This window comes from Chenopodium album, chromosome 26, assembly GCF_948465745.1.
Source record: "Chenopodium album chromosome 26, dcCheAlbu1.1, whole genome shotgun sequence".
Taxonomy (NCBI): Eukaryota; Viridiplantae; Streptophyta; class Magnoliopsida; order Caryophyllales; family Amaranthaceae; genus Chenopodium; species Chenopodium album.
In genome coordinates, this window is record NC_137859.1 from 28,781,216 (window position 1) to 28,803,926 (window position 22,711).

The following is a 22,711-nucleotide window of genomic DNA, read 5'->3' on the forward strand; positions in this document are numbered from 1 at the left end:
GAAGCTCACTAAACTGCACACATTCTCTAAAACTAGCAAGCTCATTATAAGAAATAGGTCTACCCAACCTATCCTCATAATTCAAAGGAGCATTAAAATCCCGAGAAACAATCCAAGGGTCCTGCAGATTCCTCCCTATCTCCTTCACACCACTCCAAAGATGCTCTCTTTCAGCACCATCATTCATACCACACACCACTGTGAGAAAAAATTTACAAGATATAGCCACATACCTCACCTTCAAATGAATGAACTGAGCATGAATCTGTAACACTTGAACTTGGAAAAAATCAGGAAGCCAAGCAACAAGGATTCTGCCCCCTTTTACTACTGAGAAATTAGTTGTAATTCCCCAACCTTGAATCATATTCTTATGTATCATAGGAAAATTATAATTTTTTATTTTTGTTTCCAACACATAGCACAAACAAACTTTTTGAGACAAAACAAACTGTTTAACCTCCTTCTGTTTAGAGAGGCCATTAATACCCGTCACATTTTAGATCAGTATCTTATCCATCATCACCTTTTAGCCCCAGAGTGGGGGCGCCACACTCATTATGCTCAGCATTCATATCCCCTCCACCCTCATCCTCTACACCCATCAGTCTCTCAAAAGAGTTTCTCACCATAATAACAGGACTAACACTCTTATCTCTAGTGCTAGACTTCTTTCTTTGAGTAATAAACCCTTGATTTCTATCAAGATGTTCATTAACTCCAGCAACAGGATCAATATCCACAACTTTTGTAGCATGCTTATGACTTTGTACATCTTTAGGTCTCCACATCATCTTAGTTTGCTTACAGTCATTAACCACATGCCCCATTTGCAAACATGAACTACACTTCTTTGGTTTCCATTCAAACACAACTTTCTGTTGAACCAAAGACCCATTCTCAGCTAAGAACTCAATCATATCTGTAGACACCCATTTGTGTCTCCCCACAACCAAACCCAGTGATGAATGCCTTGCACATTGTGTCATTATCGAATTAGGTGAAAGTGATTTGAAAGTCGAGTGTTGCGGTTTAGTTTTATTAAATTCTTTTCTCTCTGATTTTGAAAATGACTTTATTTATTTGAAAATAGCCGAACCAGTTTAGTTTGGTCCATAATTAAGGTCCAATAATAGTGTAGATGGATGGGGCTCGAAGAGACCTTTCCAACGATATATTATGAGCCCAATTCCGATGCATAATGAGGAAGTTATGGCCAAAATACTAAACTGGGCACGTTTAATTATTTTAATACGGCCCAATTATCTAGAGGAGGGCCCAATATTAATTATTATTCCTAAAATTATTAGGATTAATTATAGTTTTTGTTCTAGAAGTTTCTAGAAAGTTCCTTTTAATTCTAATATTGTTAGATTTAATAATTAATTATCTTTAAAAGATTTTTATTTGGAATAAAATATTGTTTTGTTATCTTAAAAATATGTATTTTATCTTCTGTACGGATTCCGTAGATCAAGTTGATTAAAGATCGGATTCCGCGTGAAGAAAAACGCGCTAATACAGGCTGTCGCCAAACGACAAGTCTGTCGCCACGCGACAGACCCTGTCGCCTCGCGACAGACCCTGTCGCCACGCGACAGACATTGTCGCGTCGCGACAGAGTTAATTCCTGGCGACAGCGTGGAGTTTTATTCCTTATCAAATTCTATGATTTTCCGGACTATTTTCATTATAAATAGCGTCCGAATTCCTGTTTTCAGAATCATCAATTACTATCACTCATCATCAATTCTCTCAATCAATTCTCCCAATCAATTCTCTCAATCAACTCCCATCAAGAATTACTTAATTCTTACTTTCTTTCTCTCTCTTTTTCTAAACTAGCCTTTTACAAACAATATTCCGCATTCACTAGACTTAGAATCTCTTAGCCAAGTTCGAAGTTGCCTTCGCCCTAGACGTGCAAGGTTTGATATTTTCTGAGGGTTTGGTCCAAAATTAGTCAAAACTTTATTTAATTTGATTTCAATTTAATTCTTTAATTGTTCTTTATTGATTTTCATTGAAGTTTACTAACTTGTGTATTTTGTTATTAGAAAGAGGTACGAGGCTTCAAAGTAAGTAGATTAGCTTACCTCCTATTTCTTTCACAATGTAGATTGCATGATTATTATTGTTTATGATTCCTAGTTACATGTTAGGATGCTTTTAATGCTTTCTAGTATCATGTTAGGATGTTATTTTATGCTTTCTAGTATCATGTTTAGGGTGCCTTTATTCTTTCTAATATCATATTAGTACCATGTTAGGTTTAAAGCTTTGATCTTTATTGTTTAGTGACATGCTGGGATTTGTTATTAATCTTGTTAGTATCATGCCTAGGATCTTGCTATTATTATTAAGCTTTATTATGCCTTATCATGCTATTATCATCGTTATTATTTATTTATCGTTTATTATTATGTTGCTTGATATTTTTATTTTTATTGCTTGATCACGCCTTTTATGCAGGTTTAAAGGGAATTTGTACTTGAAATCACGCTTAATAAGATAATTAATAATTTGGTTTAGGCTAATGTGATTTTAATTAAGTGATCGCCAATAATAGTCTTATTTGTGCATTAATATTCAACCAACATAGATAAACAGGTTAGGTTTAATATGGTGTTTGTATGTTTTCGAAAAACGCACATGAATACGAGCAGAACAAAGTAGAGGCCTATTTTTTAGGGCGGGTCCTTTCTTTTGTAGATTGGATTCGTACCTTCATCCCCGGACCCTGTTTGGTTCAAGACCTTATGGAGTAGTTGATGGTCCTTTTGGATTGTCTTTTGGGTTTACAAGTTCCTAAAACTTGTTGGCGACTCTTTTTGCTCTTTGTCTTTCCCTTTGGAACGCCACCGTACTTTAGTGTATGATCACAGTGGGGTTCAAGTTTGGGGTTATCATAATGCTTGAAATATTCCCCACAGTTTTTGGCGACTCCACTGGGGAGGATTTCTATTTATATTCCTGAAATTTATTTAATTTTGGCAATTATTTAGAATGAGCGGATGAGACTCGAAAAATTCTAAGTATTTCATGTGCGTGATTTGATTAACATTATTGTCATATGCATTAAAAGGTCCTCATGGGAGCACCCCATGAGTCAATCCATAGGAATTTTACACGTAGGAAATTTGGGAAATATCTTTCATGACTAGAATCGAAAAGATGATGTGAAATCTGGAAAATTCGAAGAACACAGAAACTTGCTAAGGCATGTAGGAACTAGCGTCTAGAAAACAGGGCTTGTCGCCCGTAAAAAGTTTATGTCGCTTGGCGACAGAAGCTTTTTTGCGGCGACAGTCCCTGTAGTCTGGCGCCAAGTTCTTCCAATACCGAGCCAGGGGTCTGCCTTCTTGCTTTGACCATTTCTAGTGTTGTTGGCTCGATTTTGCTTATTGATTGAGTCATTTTCTCACTTTTCTGAACCCATATGTGTTCTACATATGGATATAACCCTCTGGGGGTTCCTGCTTCACCTGCCCAATGGAATATTCCACTATCATGTGCAAAGTTCATATTTGGGTACGTGTAATGTTTGTGAATCCACCAAACCGTGGCGTCGAGTTCGATTTCATCACGAACTCGCGGAATCCTGTCCATTCGCTCCAACCCTCCCGGTAGGCTTGTGTGCAATGCATATGGATTCTTAACCATGGACCTTTTTGACTTAAGCCATATCCTCGAACTTTAGAGAACTAGAGCCATGGTTAGGTTGCAAACTCATCATATTGTGACTATGTGAACTGCTTGTGCACCCTTGTTTGTATATATTATATATGTGTTAACCGTTTGTTTGACTTGTGTTAAAGACTAAATAAATTGACTAATGACTAAAAGGACTTTGTCTAATTAATTAATTAATCTTGAATTAATTAAAGGTTAATAAATTAATCAATTCGACTTAATACGACTTTAGGCATGTCCATTTAGAGTAAATTACTGGAAACAGTCCAGATTAATGTTCCAGCAATGGCGCAGGAATTTGGACTGTGGCGCTGCAGTCTAGTGTCTGTCGCCTGGCGACAATTTTGTCGTCTGGCGACAGGCTCTATACAGTGGCGACAGTCCTGTTGTTTTAGCGACAATCCAGTTTTCTTGTTCGAGTCACCACGACGAGTCTAATTAACAGTCTACTAGTCGGATTAATCCGTTTGTTAATATTTCAAACCATGTTTAAGTCTTTAATTGAGTTTAGGCACTTAAAAGTCCCATGGTCATACACTAGTAGTCAAAGCATGTCACTCATATACACATAAAACACACACACAACATGTTTGTCACATTATGACCATGTCTAGAGAGTCTTGAATGCGTGTTTTCCGTCATTTTTTTTGGGGGGTAAGTCGGATATTAATCCTCCAGTTTTTAATTTCCCTTAAAATATATACCCCACTTTATACCCCATCATTTTTTCTTTTTCTTTTAATCTTTTGAACATAAAGTCAAGTCAATTAGAGTCAAATATTAAAACAAATATGGTTTAAATTACAGCGCGTGGTCAAGAAAGGAAGGGTGTTTAATCAAGGACAACACTTATGTTCAAGTTTTACTTTTTGACAAACCAATCGGTAGGAAAAGGAAAGCTAAGAAGGCAATGGCTAGTCAAGAAGAACTTAATGAAGTCAAGGGACAGGTAGCCAACTTGGCTGAAATGTTGCAAAACCTATCGCTGCAAATAAGTAATCCTGAAAAACAAAAACAAATGGACCTAATCCAGGAAAGCTTGGGCAAATTGTCCAACGACTTCAGATTTCAAGAGATTAGCTCCCAAGGGGTCTCGGTGGATAAGGACCTTCTTCCATAAAAGTTCAATCCCAATGACATCCCTAAGTTCAAGGCTATGGATAATCCTTATTTTCATTTAAGAGCTTTTGAAACTGTAATGAGTATTAAAGGCATAGATAGAAAAGCATTTCATTCTGTATTTTCATTATCCTTAGAGGCTGTATGTCAACAGTGGTACTTTTCACTTGATAAAGAAAAGACCTCTAGTTGGGAATCTATTGTGAGCGCTTTCATTGAAAGGTATAAATGCAATATACAAGTTGAAACCGATCATAGAGAATTAGAAATGCTAAAACAAAAAGAAAATGAGGGTTTCACCTCCTTCTTCAATAAATGGAGGGAAACTACTGCAAAAATGGTTGAAGTGCCTAGTGAAAAAGAATCCGTGAGGATGTTCATTAAGAACCTTCAAGAAAAATATTCTAAGCACCTTAAGTACCAAAGCAACTTAAACACTTTCAAAGCTGTATATGATATTGGAATTAACATTGAAGATGACCTTGCTAAACAGAAAGTTGCTAATAACAACTCAAGTAGTGGCTGGAAAAATAAGAAGAACGATAATCCTTCTTCATCCAAATCTACCCACTCAAATAATGTTAGCACTTTTCCTCTTAATGAAGTGTTGGCAATGAATAATAATTAAGGACAAAAGAAACCATTTAGGAAGAATTATACTCCTATTGGTATGAGTTATGACACCGCATTTGATCGCTTACATGCAAAAGTGATGAGTGACATTTATGGCACTCATTTGATTTCTTTTTGAATGATTTTTATTTCTTTTTATCTCTCTTTTCTTTAGTTTTCCTTAGTTTTATTCTTGTTTTCTTCATTTTATGCTTTTTGTAGTTAGATTCTCTATTTCATGCTTTTTCTAGTTTACTTGTTATTTTTCTCTTTTACTTGCTTTTTATCATTTGTTTGTAGGTGGTAATTGATTGTCCAAGAATTCTCGAGCTTTCTCTCTATGAGTTTTCATTGTTTTCATGCCTAAAGAAGGTGCAAGAAGCTCCAAGTCAAAGGTGGATCCAAGGGGCAAGCTTCAAGGCTTTGTTTATGCCTTCCTCACGGCTTATACTCTTCAAGAAATTCAAGAAAGTTTCTGCCTACTTTGTCCTCCATCATCATCATCTAGGATGTGTGCACCGCTTGAGCTAGGACAAAGAGAAGAAGGGGGAAAGACCCAGCCAGGTGCGGGCGCACCAAGGGAGTGTGCGGCCGCACATTGGTCGTGTGCGGCCGCACACCAGGTGCGTGCGGGCGCACCAGTCTGGGTGTGTCCCGTGCGCACCATTCTCTCTCCTCCGAGCGCCCGCACTTACGAGGGTCTATATTTGGGCGTCATTACCGACCTCCTCTTTGTATATATAGTTTTTTCTACCTATTTTTAGAAAGAAGTTTGAGATTGAATTTGATAGTTAGTATTTGGGAGAATTTTAGAGAGAGAAACTCAAGAACTTTAGAGAGAGAAACTCATGATTTTTGGTGATTGCTCAAGGATTCCTCATTGTATTTGATCTTTAGATCAAAGTTTTGTAAGGATTTTCTTCTTGATTTCAATACAAGTTTGATTTTAGTTGATTTCATTTGTTTTCCATGTTATTGATGATTGATTTGGTTATTGATAGAATTTTGATTGATTTTGATTGATTGTTGGTTTAATCTTTGATTTCAATTATGTTGATGATGAAATTGATGATTGTTGTAGTTTTGATCTTAATTCCTATGGCTAGTGAGTAGTTTCCTAGCTAGGGAAATGGTGAAGCATGTATGAATAATGGATTAGTGTAATTTGGGGATAATTGATAGAGTTGATGATATGATTAAATTTGGTTGATATTTCATGTGCATGTGTGTGATTAATTGAGGTTTGGCCATCTTTGATTAATACACTAGATTGCATTGTAAGCTTGCTATGATACGGACCATTGATTAGTAAACTTGCAATTTCACGATTGAGGTGCTTTGTGACGTTCCCTAGGTAGTGTTTAGCGTAGTTGACGCTAGTTAGACCTCTAGGTGAACCATCTTAGTATGCTCTTTTGGATACATGATGATCTTCCTTCATATCACTTGACTTAGTCGGTTTGACCTCCCGAATTACCGTTTCCATTACAATTGCATGTGGATCCATTGCCCTAGTGTCTTTAGATTGATTTCATATAAGCTTTTGCATCGCCTAGTTTAGCCTTAGTTTCTACCATAAACCCCTTCTTGACTTCGAAATAGCTTGATTTAGGCATCGTGCATTTGACCTCCATTCCCTTGGGTTCGACCTTGACTTACCACTACGCTAAATAGGGGTTTGTTAAGTTACAAATTTTGTTTGATAGGGTGGGGTAGTAGCCCAACGACTTACAGTTCTCCTTCCCATCAAAAAGGTCTTATGACTCCTATTGGACCATTTGGGGACCCACCTGTCGAAAGGAGAACGGCTAGCTGGAACCCAAATGCACATTGCAAATATCACCAAGGTAGGGGTCATCCTACAGAAAATTGTTGGAGACTAAAGGAAGCCATTCAAGACTTGATCGATAGTAACAAGCTTCCATTGCCTCCTGCAAGTAAGAAGCCAAGTATCAATACCGCACCGCTATCAGATTCTTTGGCTATTTCCGACGAAGAAAACCAAGAGGATCCATCTAATCTCATAGAGCCTATCGAGATCATTGAAGAAGAAGTCTTCGAAGATGCTCTCGAATTCCCTGGTCAGGAACCTGCAACTAAGCAAGAAGTATTGGCATTGACATTAGTATTGTCGGAATTGAAAAAGCTAATCTCACAAACCTTCGAGGCTATAAAGGAGAAAAATGAGTTACTTAAAAGTAAACCCCCACTTAAACAGAAGAAACCTTTTTCTCTCCAAGTAATTGACACTCCCAAAAAGAATAATAGGAAATATACTCCAATTGGGACATCATACACAAACATGTTCAAAATGCTCTTCGAGAATGGAAAAATTCAACCTCTCGAACCAAGACCATTTGAATCGCTGAAAAGAACAGACAAATACTATTGTTCATATCATCAATCAGGGGGACATACAATAGAGCAATGCTTCAAGTTTAAGGACTTGGTTCAACGTTTGATTGATGAGAAGAAATTAGTTCAACTTCCACAAGATGCCATGATTAATGGAGTATGGGACAGTGACGATGAGGATGTTTACCTTAAAGACATTGAAGAAACCCCTCTATCAACAGTATACCCAGTAAGTGACATTTGGGACGAGGAAGATTCACCCATAGATGTCCTCACTAGGTCTGGGAGAATACAACCTCCCATTTTAACACAACCCATACCTTCTATTCAGCAAATTCCCGTGCCTATTATAGAAGACAACGACGTTGTCAAACAATTAAAAAAGACTAAAGTGGAAATGAATGTATGGAAACTCTTAGCCACATCTCGAGAACATAGAGTTGCAGTCATGGATGCGCTGGCTAAAGTAGGCATAGATTCGGACACCACTCCTGAGGGACTTGCTAACTTCCTCACAAGTGACCTCCCAAGTCCAATTAATTTAGTCACTTTTTCGGATAAAGATCTACCACCGGAAGGTGACAAACACAATAAAGCCCTAAACCTCACAGTCATATGCAAAAGAATGAACGTCCCTATGACTCTTGTGGATAACGGTTCAGCAATTAATGTGTGCCCACTTAGAACCGCAAGAATGTTGGGAATAAGAGATGAGGATTTATCCCCGTCAACCCAGGGCATAAGAGCTTATGATAATTCGCGTCGTCAAGCACTAGGGACAATTACCATGAATATAACGGCGGGTGCAATTGAGCATGCCACTACATTTCAAGTAGTAGATATCAAGGCATCCTTTAACTTGCTATTGGGACGCCCTTGGCTTCATGATTTAAAGGTCGTCCCTTCGTCTCTTCATCAACAATTAAAGGCTATAGTTGGAGGCATTCCAATTACCATTGATGCTTCATCTATGAGGATCAAAACAGTAGAAAATCCACTAATTAATGTGGAACATGATGAAAATGATGAAGATTTGTGGGGCTTTAGCGAAGAGGTCTCCTTAATAGAGGAAGATGAAAGGACCCCTCTTCATTATGACCTCCACTCAAACATGACAACAAATGCTATCCTAAGGAAGCAAGGACACTTTCCTAGAATGACTCTAGGAAAGAAGAAAGGAATAGCTAAACACGTGGGCTTACCTGGCCTCCCTAAATTGGATACTTTCGGACTTGGTTTTGAACCAACTCGCGAAGACCTTAAACGGGCCCAGGAAAAATCGAGGGCACGAAGAAATGCCCGCACACAAAAAAAGGAAATACCCATGGATCAATATCCTCTCACTTTAAATGGACAGTTTATAAGAGAAGGAGAGGACTACCCTTGTCATGAATTTCCTGAACCCTTCGTTGTGAATGGTATAAGGCAACTTGGGTTCGAAATCTTTTTGGATTGTTGTTTCCTAGACAAGATCCCAGCTCCAATATATAAGGAAAAGGCACCTCCTTGTTTTGACTTTAATGTCATGGGACTCCTCTTTGGAAGGGAAAAGAATGAATCAAGATACACGGAGGATGATTCTTCACTTATCCAAGCAGTTCTCCAAAGTGAAAATTTTGACCCCTCCAAACTTATTACTCCAATAGAAGATCAAGAGCGTGGATGGCGCAAGACGGTGAAGATAATCACTACGAATGGAAAGAAGATTTCAGTAACTACAGGACAAGGACCAATGTTCGAAGAATCGCCTGAGTCAGAGTCTGAGTTAGAGTCTTCCCCTATCGAGTCTTCTAAGTCTTTAGTTGTAGCACCCTCATCTTCTATTTCTACTCCTAGGATAGTTAGCAATCAAGTCTTGACGGACATTTCTTTGTTTGATGTAATGATTTCTGAATTTAATAATATGTCTTCTTCCCAGTATTCCTCTTGTTTTTCTTTATCTAAAGATGACAAGCATTGCTTAACTAATGATGAAAATGATAAAGAAATAATTAAAGCAATGGAAACACTTGAAAATAAGACACCAATAATTGAGGATACAGAAACGGTTGATATCTCAAAAGATCCAACCATTAAAAGAGAAGTTAAAATCGGACAAACACTAAACAAAGAAGAAAGAACCGATTTAATTAATCTACTTAAAGAATTTATCGATGTATTCGCTTGGTCATACGAAGATATGCCAGGCATTAATAGAGAAATAGCTCAACACACCATACCATTAATTCCAGGAATAAAACCTGTAAAACAAAAGTTACGTCGAATGAAACCCGACGTGGCTCTTAAGATAAAAGAAGAAGTACAAAAACAAATAACTGCAGGTTTTATCAGGGTATCCAAATACCCCGAATGGGTCGCCAATGTTGTCCCGGTTCCGAAAAAAGATGGTAGAGTTCGAATGTGTGTCGACTATCGAGATTTAAATAAGGCAAGTCCAAAGGACGACTTCCCTTTACCACACATCGATATTTTGGTAGATAATACAGCAAACCATGCCCTTCTCTCGTTTATAGATGGATACGCAGGATACAATCAAATCCTCATGGCCGAAGAAGATATGGAAAAGACAACATTCATAACGCCTTGGGGTACTTATTGCTACACGGTAATGCCATTCGGGTTAAAAAACGCGGGTGCTACTTATCAACGAGCAGCAACTGCCCTACTCCATGATATGATGCATAAAGAAGTGGAGGTTTATGTGGATGACATGATTGTAAAATCAAAAGACCGCCAAGGACACCCAATAGCCTTAAAGAAGTTCTTTGAAAGATTAAGAAAATACAACATGAGATTAAACCCCTCCAAATGTGCTTTTGGAGTTACCTCAGGGAAACTCTTGGGATATGTCATAAGCTCTAGAGGAATAGAGATAGATCCCACCAAAATTAAAGCAATCATGTCCATGCCACCGCCCAAAACCGAAAAGCAAATTGGAGGATTTATTGGCCGGTTACAATACATAAGTAGGTTCATATCCAAGTTAACCACGATATGCGAATCAATATTCAAAAAGCTTAAGAAAAATGTACCAATCATATGGGACGATGAGTGTCAAAAAGCCTTTGAAAAGATCAAAGCCTATCTCTCGAATCCTCCCGTATTAGCTCCAGCACTCCCCGGAATACTCTTAAGACTATACTTAACAGTCACAAAGGAAACAATGGGAGCCATGCTTGCAGAAGAGGTAGAAAGCAAAGAAAATGCTATTTACTACTTAAGTAAGAAAATGCTTGAGTATGAAACACGCTACACACCATTGGAAAAGCTGTGCCTCGCGTTGGTGTGGGCCACAACTAAATTGAGACATTACATGCTCGTGCATACCGTTTACGTAGTCTCACGAATGGATCCCCTTAAATACCTATTCGAAAGATCTACGCTTAACGGGCGTATCTCAAGATGGATAGTATATTTGGCCCAGTTCGATATAAGGTTTATGCCTCAAAAGGCGATTAAAGGATCAGTGGTCTCGGATTTTCTAGCAGATTTCCCAATAGAAGATTCAACACCCTTAGAAGAGAATGAATTCCCAGATGAAAGTTTAATGATGACAGAGGATGATACATGGACTCTATATTTTGATGGAGCCTCAAACCAAAAGGGATGCGGCGTAGGAGTCTTGTTAGTATCACCTAAAGAAGAACATGTCCCTATATCCATCAAATTAGATTTCGACGTCACCAACAACGCAGCCGAATATGAAGCATGTGTGGTAGGCCTCGAAACCGCTTTAGCCTTAGGCGTAAAGAAACTCCGGATATTTGGAGATTCCTCCCTAATTATTAATCAAATTTCCAAAAGATGGAAGGTTAGGAGTGAAAGCTTAGCTCCTTACCAAACGTATTTGGAAACTCTCACCGATCAATTGGAAAAAGTGGAATACACTTACCTACCTAGAGAGGAAAACCAATTTGCCGATGCCTTGGCAAGACTAGCCTCAATGGTTAGAATACCTAAGGAAATTGAGCAAATGCCTTTAACCATAGAAAAAAGGCATAAACCAGCATATATCCAAGCCATAGAGGATGACGAAGTAATTGAAGAAGAGGAACCAGAGGAGGAACCATGGTTCATAGATATATTAAATTATGTCACCAAAGGAGAATATCCTCCTCATGCCGACAAAAGAGCGAAAAGAGCATTAAGACTTTTAGCTTCCCAGTTTGTACTCATAGGAAATGAACTACACAAAACGGTACCTAAGGGTCGAGCTCTATTATGTGTAGGCAAAAAAGATGCTCAAAGAGCTATGAGAGTAATCCATGAAGGTATATGCGGAACACATGTTAACGGTAAAATGCTAGTCCAAAAGATAATGCGAGAAGGATATTACTGGACTACCATGAATAAAGATTGTCATCAATATGTAAAAAGATGCCCAAAATGTCAAATTTACGCAAATTTGCAACATATCCCACCATCTCTTCTCTACACCTACACTTCACCATGGCCTTTCTCTACATAGGGAATAGACATAATTGGAAAGATTACACCTCCCGGAACGGGAGGTCATGAATACATCTTAGTTGCAATAGATTACTTCACAAAGTGGGTGGAAGCACAATCATATGCCAAACTCACCGCCAAACATGTAGCACTCTTTATCGAAAGAAACATAATTTGTCGATACGGAGTCCCGCATGAAATGATAAGTGACAATGGAACTCACTTTCAAGCCGAATGTGAAGAATTGTTACAAAAGTATGGCATTCAATATCATCATTCTTCCCCGTATAGACCTCAAGCAAATGGAGCAGTTGAGGCCGCTAATAAAAATTTGAAAACGATCATTGAAAAAATGACTGAAAATTATAAGGATTGGCCTGACAAACTTCACTTCGCACTGTGGGGTTATCGCACGTCAATCCGAACATCAACAGGAAATACGCCATTCAACTTAGTATATGGAATGGATGCCGTACAACCTGTAGAGTTAGAAATACCTTCTTTACGCATTGTGTTAGAAAGTAAACTCGATGAAGTTGAATGGACTAGAGCACGATATGAAGAGCTAATCCTACTCGATGAAAAGCGACTAGAAGCTCTACATCATACCCAATGTTATCAAACCCGCATGGCTAGACATTTCAATAAAAAGGTCAAGACTAGAAATATCAAGGTTGGGGACTTGGTATTAAAAGCATTAAGGAAAAACGTTTTAGATCCAAGAGGCAAATTCCGGCCTAATTGGTCTGGACCATATATTGTCAAAACAATCCTGTCAGGAGGCGCGGCTAAATTAGCTGATATGGATGGCAATGAATTTTCAAACATGACAAACCTTGACCAACTTAAGAAATACTACCCATAAGTACTTGAGTGAAACACTCAAGAGAGCTACGTTTGGCCTGATTCCTTAAGTAAAGGATACGTAGGCAACCCATACAGGGTGCGGCCACTTTAATCTCTTTAAATTCAGTATCCCCGAAGAAAAAAATGCATGTCCGCAAAATTTCAAGACCGGCGCCAGAAAATAGACTCTGTCGCCAGACGACAATTTTGTCGCCAGGCGACAGAGCCAAATCGTCAGCGACAGTGCATCAGATAGCAGCGCCAGCTTTCTGCGAGTGTCTAGACAAGTTTCACATATTCTGGAAATTTATTCGACTTCCGTACTCGAATTAATTCTCCGAAAAATAAATGTTGTAATTGTTTTCATTGCTTTAATTGACAGTTAATTAAAATAAAAGCTGAAATTTTATTAATTAATAAAGAAAGTACGTTATTGATAAAATAAAAGCTGAAAAATTAACTAAAACAAATTAACTTTGTCTAATAAATCAAAGGAAAAGCAATGCTCTAATCTTTTTTCTCTTTCTTGATTCTTTTCCAATTTGTGTCTTCATTCTCTTCCTCTTGATCCATAACCTTTGCTAGGAGACAACCATTAGAAGATCTACACTCTATTTTAGTATAGATAGTTTCTCCCTCCGCTAGAACTCCATGTTTCTTCTCTACCCAAGCTTCCTTCTTAGTAGAGTCAACTTTTCTTTTTCCTTGATTTTTCTTAGAACTCTTCTTTCTAGGCATAATAGGAGTCTTGAATTCAATTCTTTCCCCTAGACGTTCTTTAGTAGGGACCTTTTTGTCACCTAGACGATCCTTCACATTGGTCTTCTCAATTTTGACTTGAGATTTTTGGAATCTTCCATCAAGCCATTGCTTCACTTTATTTGACAAGCAAGGTGGCTCCTTATGGGTAATCACCTCCCATAAGGGCCTACCACTCCAGTGTCCATCAAAACGCTCGATCTCTTGTGACACAGGAAATTCATAAGGACGGCGGAGATCTCCTGTAGGGATAGTTTGTGCAAGACCATATTGTCTCATAACTCTACAAGGAAAATAAAAAGTTAATCTCGACAAGCTCGGGAGACGACAATATGCTTGGTTACTACAACGAATCATCGCCTCAATCTTCCACCAAGGAACAACCCACTTTATGGTAAAGTCACCGGTAGCAAACACCTTGCTCCACTCACGGCGACCTATTTTAAAAAATCGTTTCTTTCACCGGACTATGCAATTTGGAACATACGTGTGTATATCGTCAGGAGGATTAATAAGCTTCAACCTCTCCATGAGCCATATCTGCAAAATATGTATTTAATTAATATTACAGTGTAAAATAATATTCTTTAGTTCTTGATAAATTAAAAAATAGCATTATTTTATACCTGTAACAAAATTGGAGAACCCCTTAAAGGTGCTCTTGAATTCTTTCTTAGTGCATCTAACCATAGCATAGTCTCTCCAACAATTAGTGGCATTGGATTTCTCCCAGATTCAACTTGTTCTATAACAGATATAATCATTGATTGGCCTTCATTATCCTTACCACTAACTAAGAGCAATTGGTTAAATAAGCAATAAAGAAAAGCCCTTCTCTTACAGACACGGAAATCTGGATTAGGATTATCGTAAAAATAATGTGCAAATTCTGTCAAATCAACTGTGTTACCATGCACTATATGTTTTAAAGCCGTACCCCTCAAATAAAAAAAGTGTTCAAAATCCTTATAATAATATTCATTGATTCTAGGCATTACCGCAAGATCTGTGGAATAATATCCTATAATGGCTCCAAATTCTTCCGGTAAAGGACATATTTCATCATGAAAAAATCTAAAACAATGAGTATCAATATCCCAATAGTCTATGGCAGAATAAATAAAGTAAATATCAAGATTCATCCCCTTGATTCCAAACATACCCCCCATATGAGAAATATCTAACGCTTTTTTGTCTTTAGCAGTTAAGTGACGACACCATTCATCCATGTATCCACAAAAAGTTCTTTTAGCTAAAGACTTCAATTCCTGTAGGAAACAGGAAAGCGCGTCTGTCGCCAGGCGACAAAATTGTCGCGTGGCGACAAACCCTGTCGCGTGGCGACAGAATGATTTACGCGGCGCCAGTTTATTTCTTTGCAGCGACACCTATTGCGCGTAGGAAACCGTGTTTTTACGTATTTGATTTCGACTTTGACTTGACTTACTGTTCTATTCCTATTCGTATACCCTTAATATTTCTATTACCTTTATTATTATTATTATTATTATCATTATATCATATTAAAGCTTAAATAATTTCAAGCTTATCATATTTTCTTCCTTCATTTTCCTTTTTTCATTTCTTTTTTTTTTTTTGGGAGAGAGTCGGTACCCTCCACTAATATTAAAAATGACGGAAAAAATTTCGCGCAAAAATTACACTTTCTCACACACTTACATGCACAACACATTCGTTATAAAATAATAAATTAGGCAAATAAAATGTTTAATAAATAATAAAGTGCATATATATACAAGTGTCTAGTACATGAGTTATATGAACACAATAGATAAAGTCCTACAAAACTAAAAAAAAAATAAAATAAACACAGGTACAACTATGACGCCGGAGGTCGCAAATCGCGAGGAATGCCGAATGTATCGAAAAATGTCCTACTCCGCGGAGTATGTCCATCATCGTCCCCTGAACCACCAGGCGGTGCAAACGGCAGCTCAGGGCCAGGCCACCTAACCTCACCCTGAAATCCGACGGAAAGAGGCTGGGGCTGCAAAGGCTGCTGCGACGACGAGCCAAACTCGTATATTCACCACCCATCCCACCTCGAACGGTCGGCCCGGTCGAAACGTCCTCAGGTGATGACGCCGAATCCTCTACAGCGGCGGCCTCAGAACGACAACCTCGACCACCGGAAGTAGTCCGGCGACGCCTCGAGTCGGACCTGGTAGTCTCCCTCCTAGGCTCGGGCCTCGATCAAGTGCGTGGAGAAGGAATAGGCTGCCCCTGCAAAAGTAAATCAAAGTTAGCAAATGCAACGAAAATAAAGTCAAAAGTAATGAAAGCAAAAGTAATACCTCCTCTGCGTCATTGCTACGACAGGTAGCACGGTTTCGCAACCTCACAAGCTGGCTGCGAAAGGCGTCTATGCACCTGGCCATAGCCGTCACCACCTCACGAGAGAACTGCCAAAATAATCAAAGTCAATAACAATTATAAAGCCAACATAAGGATGGTACGGAAAAACTACTTACTCGAGTCTGGTGACGAGGAATAAACCGCTCCACAAACTGCTCTCCCTCTGGAGCTGGCGGAATAAGCTCCTCGATCGGCCCATACGTGCCCTGGTAGCGTATAGACATCCTCGGAGGGATGAACTCCCTAGGACCAGCCTGCTAAGAATGAAAAGTTTAAAAAGATACTTGGGGGCTACCTAAAGAAAGATAAGTTAAATAAATGAAAACATACCGCTGCCTCCTCAGAAAGGACAGGAGCCGGCGCCAGTAACGGCAGCAGGTCCTCCTCATAGCTCTGCTCAAGGAGAACATAAGACCTCCAAGGAGTGCCCCGGGCAGGCCCACTAGCACGATCCCGCTGTAAGGCATCGTGGAACATATGCCGAGGTGGAGGAGCGGGGACGACAAAGGTATCTGAAGAGTGTTGGATGGCTACCCTCTCCCCCAGGTAGACCACCGCGTCGTACGTCCCCAGAAAGTAACGACGCTCAGCTGTATACTGCACCGCCAGCGCAGAGATAGGGAAAGCAGCCCAAGGTCGATAGACCGGGCTGGGCTCCTGAAACATTACTAAGTAAGATACTAACGCCAAAAGGTGATAAAAGAGAAAGTACGAATTAAAGAAAAACCTACCGTGAGGATCATCTCTCGAAGGCGTAGCACCTCCGGCGGACCTCTACGGCCTCCCCAACTAGCAGCAATGGGGAGCACGCGAGGAGAAGGCCTCGTAGGCGCGAGAGAAGGGAAGTACTCGTAGAACCAGATCTATACAAAAAATGAAAACCAGTAAAGATTGTGCTTCTAAATCTAGAGTTAAAGCCTAAATAGGAAAAAAGAGATATACCTCTACGACCCTCCAGAAACTGGAAAGGGCAGCCTCTCCAGACAGGGCCTTGTGATGACAGGAGCGCCGTAAGCCCAGTAGAAAATCAGCATAGGCCATGCTGGCCCAGTCATATGTCCCGACCAACTGGAGGTCGCGAACAGCAGACAGGTAGTACAGTAGTACTCTACTACCTCGATCAGGGGAAAACGTCCCTGATAGCAGAATCAGCACAAAGATGCGCACCCGCTGCTCTCGGGTAGTCGCATCATCCTCGAAAGCTGCAGCCAGCGTGCAGCGACGAATGCATCGGGAACTCAGCTGTCCCGACTGAGCCTCAGCCTGGGCCCGAATAACGATCGGCCCCAATAACTCCAAAACCTCTGGCGAATAAACAGTAACGCCGGCATCGAAAGGCAGGGGAGTAGACTGGAACTCTAGCCCCGTGATGAGACTAAAGTCAGCTGGAGTGACTGTCATCTCACCCCAGGGAAAGTGAAAAGTGTTGGTGGTGTCCCAAAAGAACTCCACCAAAGCCCGAACGACGAGGTTACCCCCATCGTATGAAAACATGGCCCGGGTGGCCTGCAGCAGGGGAGTCAATCCACATGACTCCCAAAGACAACGAAGCCCCTCATCGCGGCAGATGAAGTTGTCGTACAGAGAAATGATGGTGGAATTACCCGAGCCATGGCTACGGGTCCTCCCACTCGCTAGACCTCGTCGGATCCGCTCCGACAAATGATGCACCGGCGCGTGAAACAAGGTGCGCTCGTCCTAATCAGGCATGAGACCCAGCCTGGAAGTAGAAGGCACGTCCTCGCCCTCGCTGGTGGGCTCGTCCTCTCGACGCGTGTCCCTCGACCGAGAACCGGAACCACGTTGTCTAGCCATGCTAAAGTATGTAAAAGTAATTAAGCTTAAGTCTCTACAGTATCTAAAGTTCGCCTAGGCCGCATGATACTATGTTCACAAAAAACAGAGTACGTAGTACTAAAACAGAGCAAAATTTCAAACAAGCATGGAAGTGTTCTTTAAGCAAATAAACAATTTCTTGCAAACATATGATGAATATTGTGAAAAATTATACAAGTAAAAGTAGTAAAAATGCAAAGAACGACCCACATTGTTCTTCACGACCTTAAGAGGTCCAACAATGGTGAATTGTTCATTTCTTCACCAAATTGAGTCAAACAAGTCTCAAAATACTCCCAAGGTAATGTACAAGCATGATTAAACAAATTCAAGGCATAAAATTCAACAAACAAAGCAAATTAAGCAAAAGCATTTTCGAAAAACACGCGAACAAGAACGGATAATTCGTCAAAAACCGAGTAGAGTTTGAGCAAAACTTACATAGATCGGGAAAATAGATGAGAAAAGCTTCGATTTGCAACAAGTTTGAGCGAATTTGGTTGAGAAATGAGCGAGAACGAGTAAAGTGAAGATTTTCGTGAGTTTCGTGAAGCAGAGCAGCGAAATGAGAAAGAAGAAGAAGACGGGTTTAAAACCCCGATTCTGTCGCCAAACGACAGAATTGTCGCGAGGCGACAGTCTCTATCGTGCGGCGACAGATGCAAAAGCTCGCGACAGATGTCTTTGGCCAGCGCTGAAGCGGCGACAGAGCACTGGGCCTCTCCTTATGGTTTTTTTGGTCCAGTTTAGTAATTTGGGTTTCTTGGTACGCCAGTTAGCCCCTTTAAGTGAATTGACATGATTTAGTCAGCTTGATCAAAATGCACTAAGTGATCGACTTGATGAAGATCGTCTCACTTTAGCTTAAAGCGCCTAAGTATTGGCTCATAATAAGGCACCGAAATAATGGTTCAACAAATAAGGCACCGAAATATTGGTTCAATAGATGCACCAAAGTAATTGTTTACAAAGGCAAATATAAAAACAATGATGAATAATGATATTAAGGGTCAATAGGTAAAATGATTCTTTGGCAATGTCTCAACATAAAGAGGAGTTGTCTAGCGGCGAAGCACGGTCGTGGCGAGGTAGTGTCACAAATAGTGGAGATGGCGAAGTAAGGTCACCTTCGACGGTCCCTCAAGGTAAAGAAGAGATTGTCTATAGCGGCGACATACTGCCGTGGCGATGTACGGCCACACCTAGAAGATGACGACATACAGTTATTTTCGACGATGTTCCCGAAATACTGTGGAGGATTGTCACCAAGAATATTGAAGGCGACGACATATGGTTATCTTCAACGATGGCGTTCACGAGGCACAGTGGAGGTTGTCACGAACAACATATGAAGCAACAACAAAACGGTTACTTTCAGAGACATGTGCTCGACGGTGCAAGATACACGTTTCTTAACTCTTTTATCTGTTTAACTAATGATTAGTTTGCAGGTATCGGCGTTATAAGAATGATTTGGAATTGCAGAACATTTTGAATCATTCTCCGTCCCTATCGATACTTTGACTCTCGTTTTTCGAAACATAAGTTTCTTCAAACTCAGTCAAAGTGGGGGCTTTTGTAGACACCCATTTGTGTCTCCCCAAAACCAAACTCGGTGATGAATTCCTTGCACGTTGTGTCATTATCGAATTAGGTGAAAGTGATTTGAAAGTCGAGTGTTGCGGTTTAGTTTTATTAAATTCTTTTCTCTCTGATTTTGAAAATGACTTTATTTATTTGAAAATAGCCGAACCAGTTTAGTTTGGTCCATAATTAAGGTCCAATAATAGTGTAGATGGATGGGGCTCGAAGAGACCTTTCCAACGATATATTATGAGCCCAATTCCGATGAATAATGAGGAAGTTATGGCCAAAATACTAAACTGGGCACGTTTAATTATTTTAATACGGCCCAATGATCTAGAGGAGGGCCCAATATTAATTATTATTCCTAAAATTATTAGTATTAATTATAGTTTTCTAGAAGTTTCTAGAAAGTTCCTTTTAATTCTAATATTGTTAGATTTAATAATTAATTATCTTTAAAAGATTTTTATTTGGAATAAAATATTGTTTTGTTATCTTAAAAATATGTATTTTATCTTCTGTACGGATTCCGTAGATCAAGTTGATTAAAGATCGGATTCCGCGTGAAGAAAAACGCGCTAATACAGGCTGTCGCCAAACGACAAGTCTGTCGCCTCGCGACAGACCCTGTCGCCTCGCGACAGACATTGTCGCGTCGCGACAGAGTTAATTCCTGGCGACAGCGTGGAGTTTTATTCCTTATCAAATTCTATGATTTTCCGGACTATTTTCATTATAAATAGCGTCCGAATTCCTGTTTTCAGAATCATCAATTACTATCACTCATCATCAATTCTCTTAATCAATTCTCCCAATCAATTCTCTCAATCAACTCCCATCAAGAATTACTTAATTCTTACTTTCTTTCTCTCTCTTTTTCTAAACTAGCCTTTTACAAACAATATTCCGCATTCACTAGACTTAGAATCTCTTAGCCAAGTTCGAAGTTGCCTTCGCCCTAGACGTGCAAGGTTTGATATTTTCTGAGGGTTTGGTCCAAAACTAGTCAAAACTTTATTTAATTTGATTTCAATTTAATTCTTTAATTGTTCTTTATTGATTTTCATTGAAGTTTACTAACTTGTGTATTTTGTTATTAGAAAGAGGTACGAGGCTTCAAAGTAAATAGATTAGCTTACCTCCTATTTCTTTCACAATGTAGATTGCATGATTATTATTATTTATGATTCCTAGTATCATGTTAGGATGCTTTTAATGCTTTCTAGTATCATGTTAGGATGTTATTTTATGCTTTCTAGTATCATGTTTAGGGTGCCTTTATTCTTTCTAATATCATGTTAGTACCATGTTAGGTTTAAAGCTTTGATCTTTATTGTTTAGTGACATGCTGGGATTTGTTATTAATCTTGTTAGTATCATGCCTAGGATCTTGCTATTATTATTAAGCTTTATTATGCCTTATCATGCTATTATCATCGTTATTATTTATTTATCGTTTATTATTATGTTGCTTGATATTTTTATTTTTATTGCTTGATCACGCCTTTTATGCAGGTTTAAAGGGAATTTGTACTTGAAATCACGCTTAATAAGATAATTAATAATTTGGTTTAGGCTAATGTGATTTTAATTCAAGTGATCGCCAATAATAGTCTTATTTGTGCATTAATATTCAACCAACATAGATAAACAGGTTAGGTTTAATATGGTGTTTGTATGTTTTCGAAAAACGCACATGAATACGAGCAGAACAAAGTAGAGGCCTATTTTATAGGGCCGGTCCTTTCTTTTGTAGATTGGATTCGTACCCTCATCCCCGGACCCTGTTTGGTTCAAGACCTTATGGAGTAGTTGATGGTCATTTTGGATTGTCTTTTAGGTTTACAAGTTCCTAAAACTTGTTGGCGACTCTTTTTGCTCTTTGTCTTTCCCTTTGGAACGCCACCGTACTTTAGTGTATGATCACAGTGGGGTTCAAGTTTGGGGTTATCATAATGCTTGAAATATTCCCTACAATATCCAAAAATGAACTCACCATCTAGATCCAACTCAATCAAATATCTAGCAAACTTAATCCTCTCTTTCTTTTGTGTAGCAGAATCCGGTTTGATTGGAGTCCCAACAAGACGCATAATCTTTTCTAAGCAATTCTTACCCCAAAATTTCAAAGGAAGTTCAGGTAATTGAATCCAAACAGGGAATCTAGTGAATTCATTACTATCAATCTCCATACCATCAACCCATTGTTTGAAGAAAACAGAGCAATTATCAAACATTAAGTGAGCAGAATTCAGAGCTTTTTCCTTAGACTCAACATTCAAGAATCTAATTAGAAAAAACCCTTTCTTAATCGGAATCACCTTATCAATGTTCCTCGCACCCCAAATACGATGACAAAACCTAGTAAAAGAATTCAGAAATGGGTTTCCCCCAATTACAAAATCCACAACACCCATATTCCAATATGCAATTTCATTCGAAACATCATCAATTGATAATTGCAGTAAGTTCTTAGAAGAAGAAGAACTAGGTACCTGAGATGAAGATACCCTATTTTGCACTTCTCTAATTCGCACTGTTTTACAATCCTTATGTTATTTATTGTAGTTGACATCATTAATTTGGAAAAACATGTAATTAAATTTTTGTAAGGGTATAAATATCCTCATACTAGTCTTAATATTTCCAAAAAAAAGAAATTAATTTATATTAATCAAATAAGTAAATAGATGATATTTTAAAGGGTATAATTGTTCAAACATTATTCACAAGAAAGAAATAGACCAGTGGCGTTTCTAGGAATTTTCCCTTATGGGTTTGAACTATCAGCTAAAAGTTATTGAACATAACATAATGTAATTAATTGATATATATTGTAAATATAATATAATACTAGTACAAAATAAAAGTATGATTATGTAAAATGAAATATAGTAGACATTTACTTTTGTCCTCTTGTCCCGAAAGGAAGTGCGATAATGTTACAAAAACCGTTCTCCATGCTAAATCAAAGTTGAAGTGTTTATGGACTACGAAAAGCATTATGAAGTAAGCTAAAACCCATATTTGAGATCAAGTTATCTTAGAGCCTTGTCTGATTACTAATTAGGCCTAAAAC

At 38.8% G+C, this 22,711-nt stretch overlaps 1 protein-coding gene across 1 annotated transcript; it reads right to left on the minus strand.

The window, feature by feature from the left end:
• Nucleotides 1-512: 512 nt before the first annotated feature.
• Nucleotides 513-22,049, minus strand: LOC145616986 (uncharacterized). Its single transcript, XM_081671695.1, has 2 exons — nt 21,629-22,049; nt 513-922 (listed from the first exon to the last, which is right to left on the minus strand). Exons 1-2 carry the CDS (start codon nt 22,047-22,049, stop codon nt 513-515), a joined length of 831 nt encoding a protein of 276 aa, XP_081527821.1.
• Between the last annotated feature and the right edge of the window lie 662 nt (nt 22,050-22,711).

What these genes read in the sequence shown, in the direction of transcription:
- LOC145616986 (XM_081671695.1), bottom strand. Translation starts at nt 22,049, where the DNA reads ATGGGTGTTGTGGATTTTGTAATTGGGGGAAACCCATTTCTGAATTCT. An exon ending in GATTGAGTTGGATCTAGATG is followed by an intron (nt 923 to 21,628) that starts GTGAGTTCATTT and finishes GGGTGTCTACAG; the next exon opens with ATATGATTGAGTTCTTAGCT.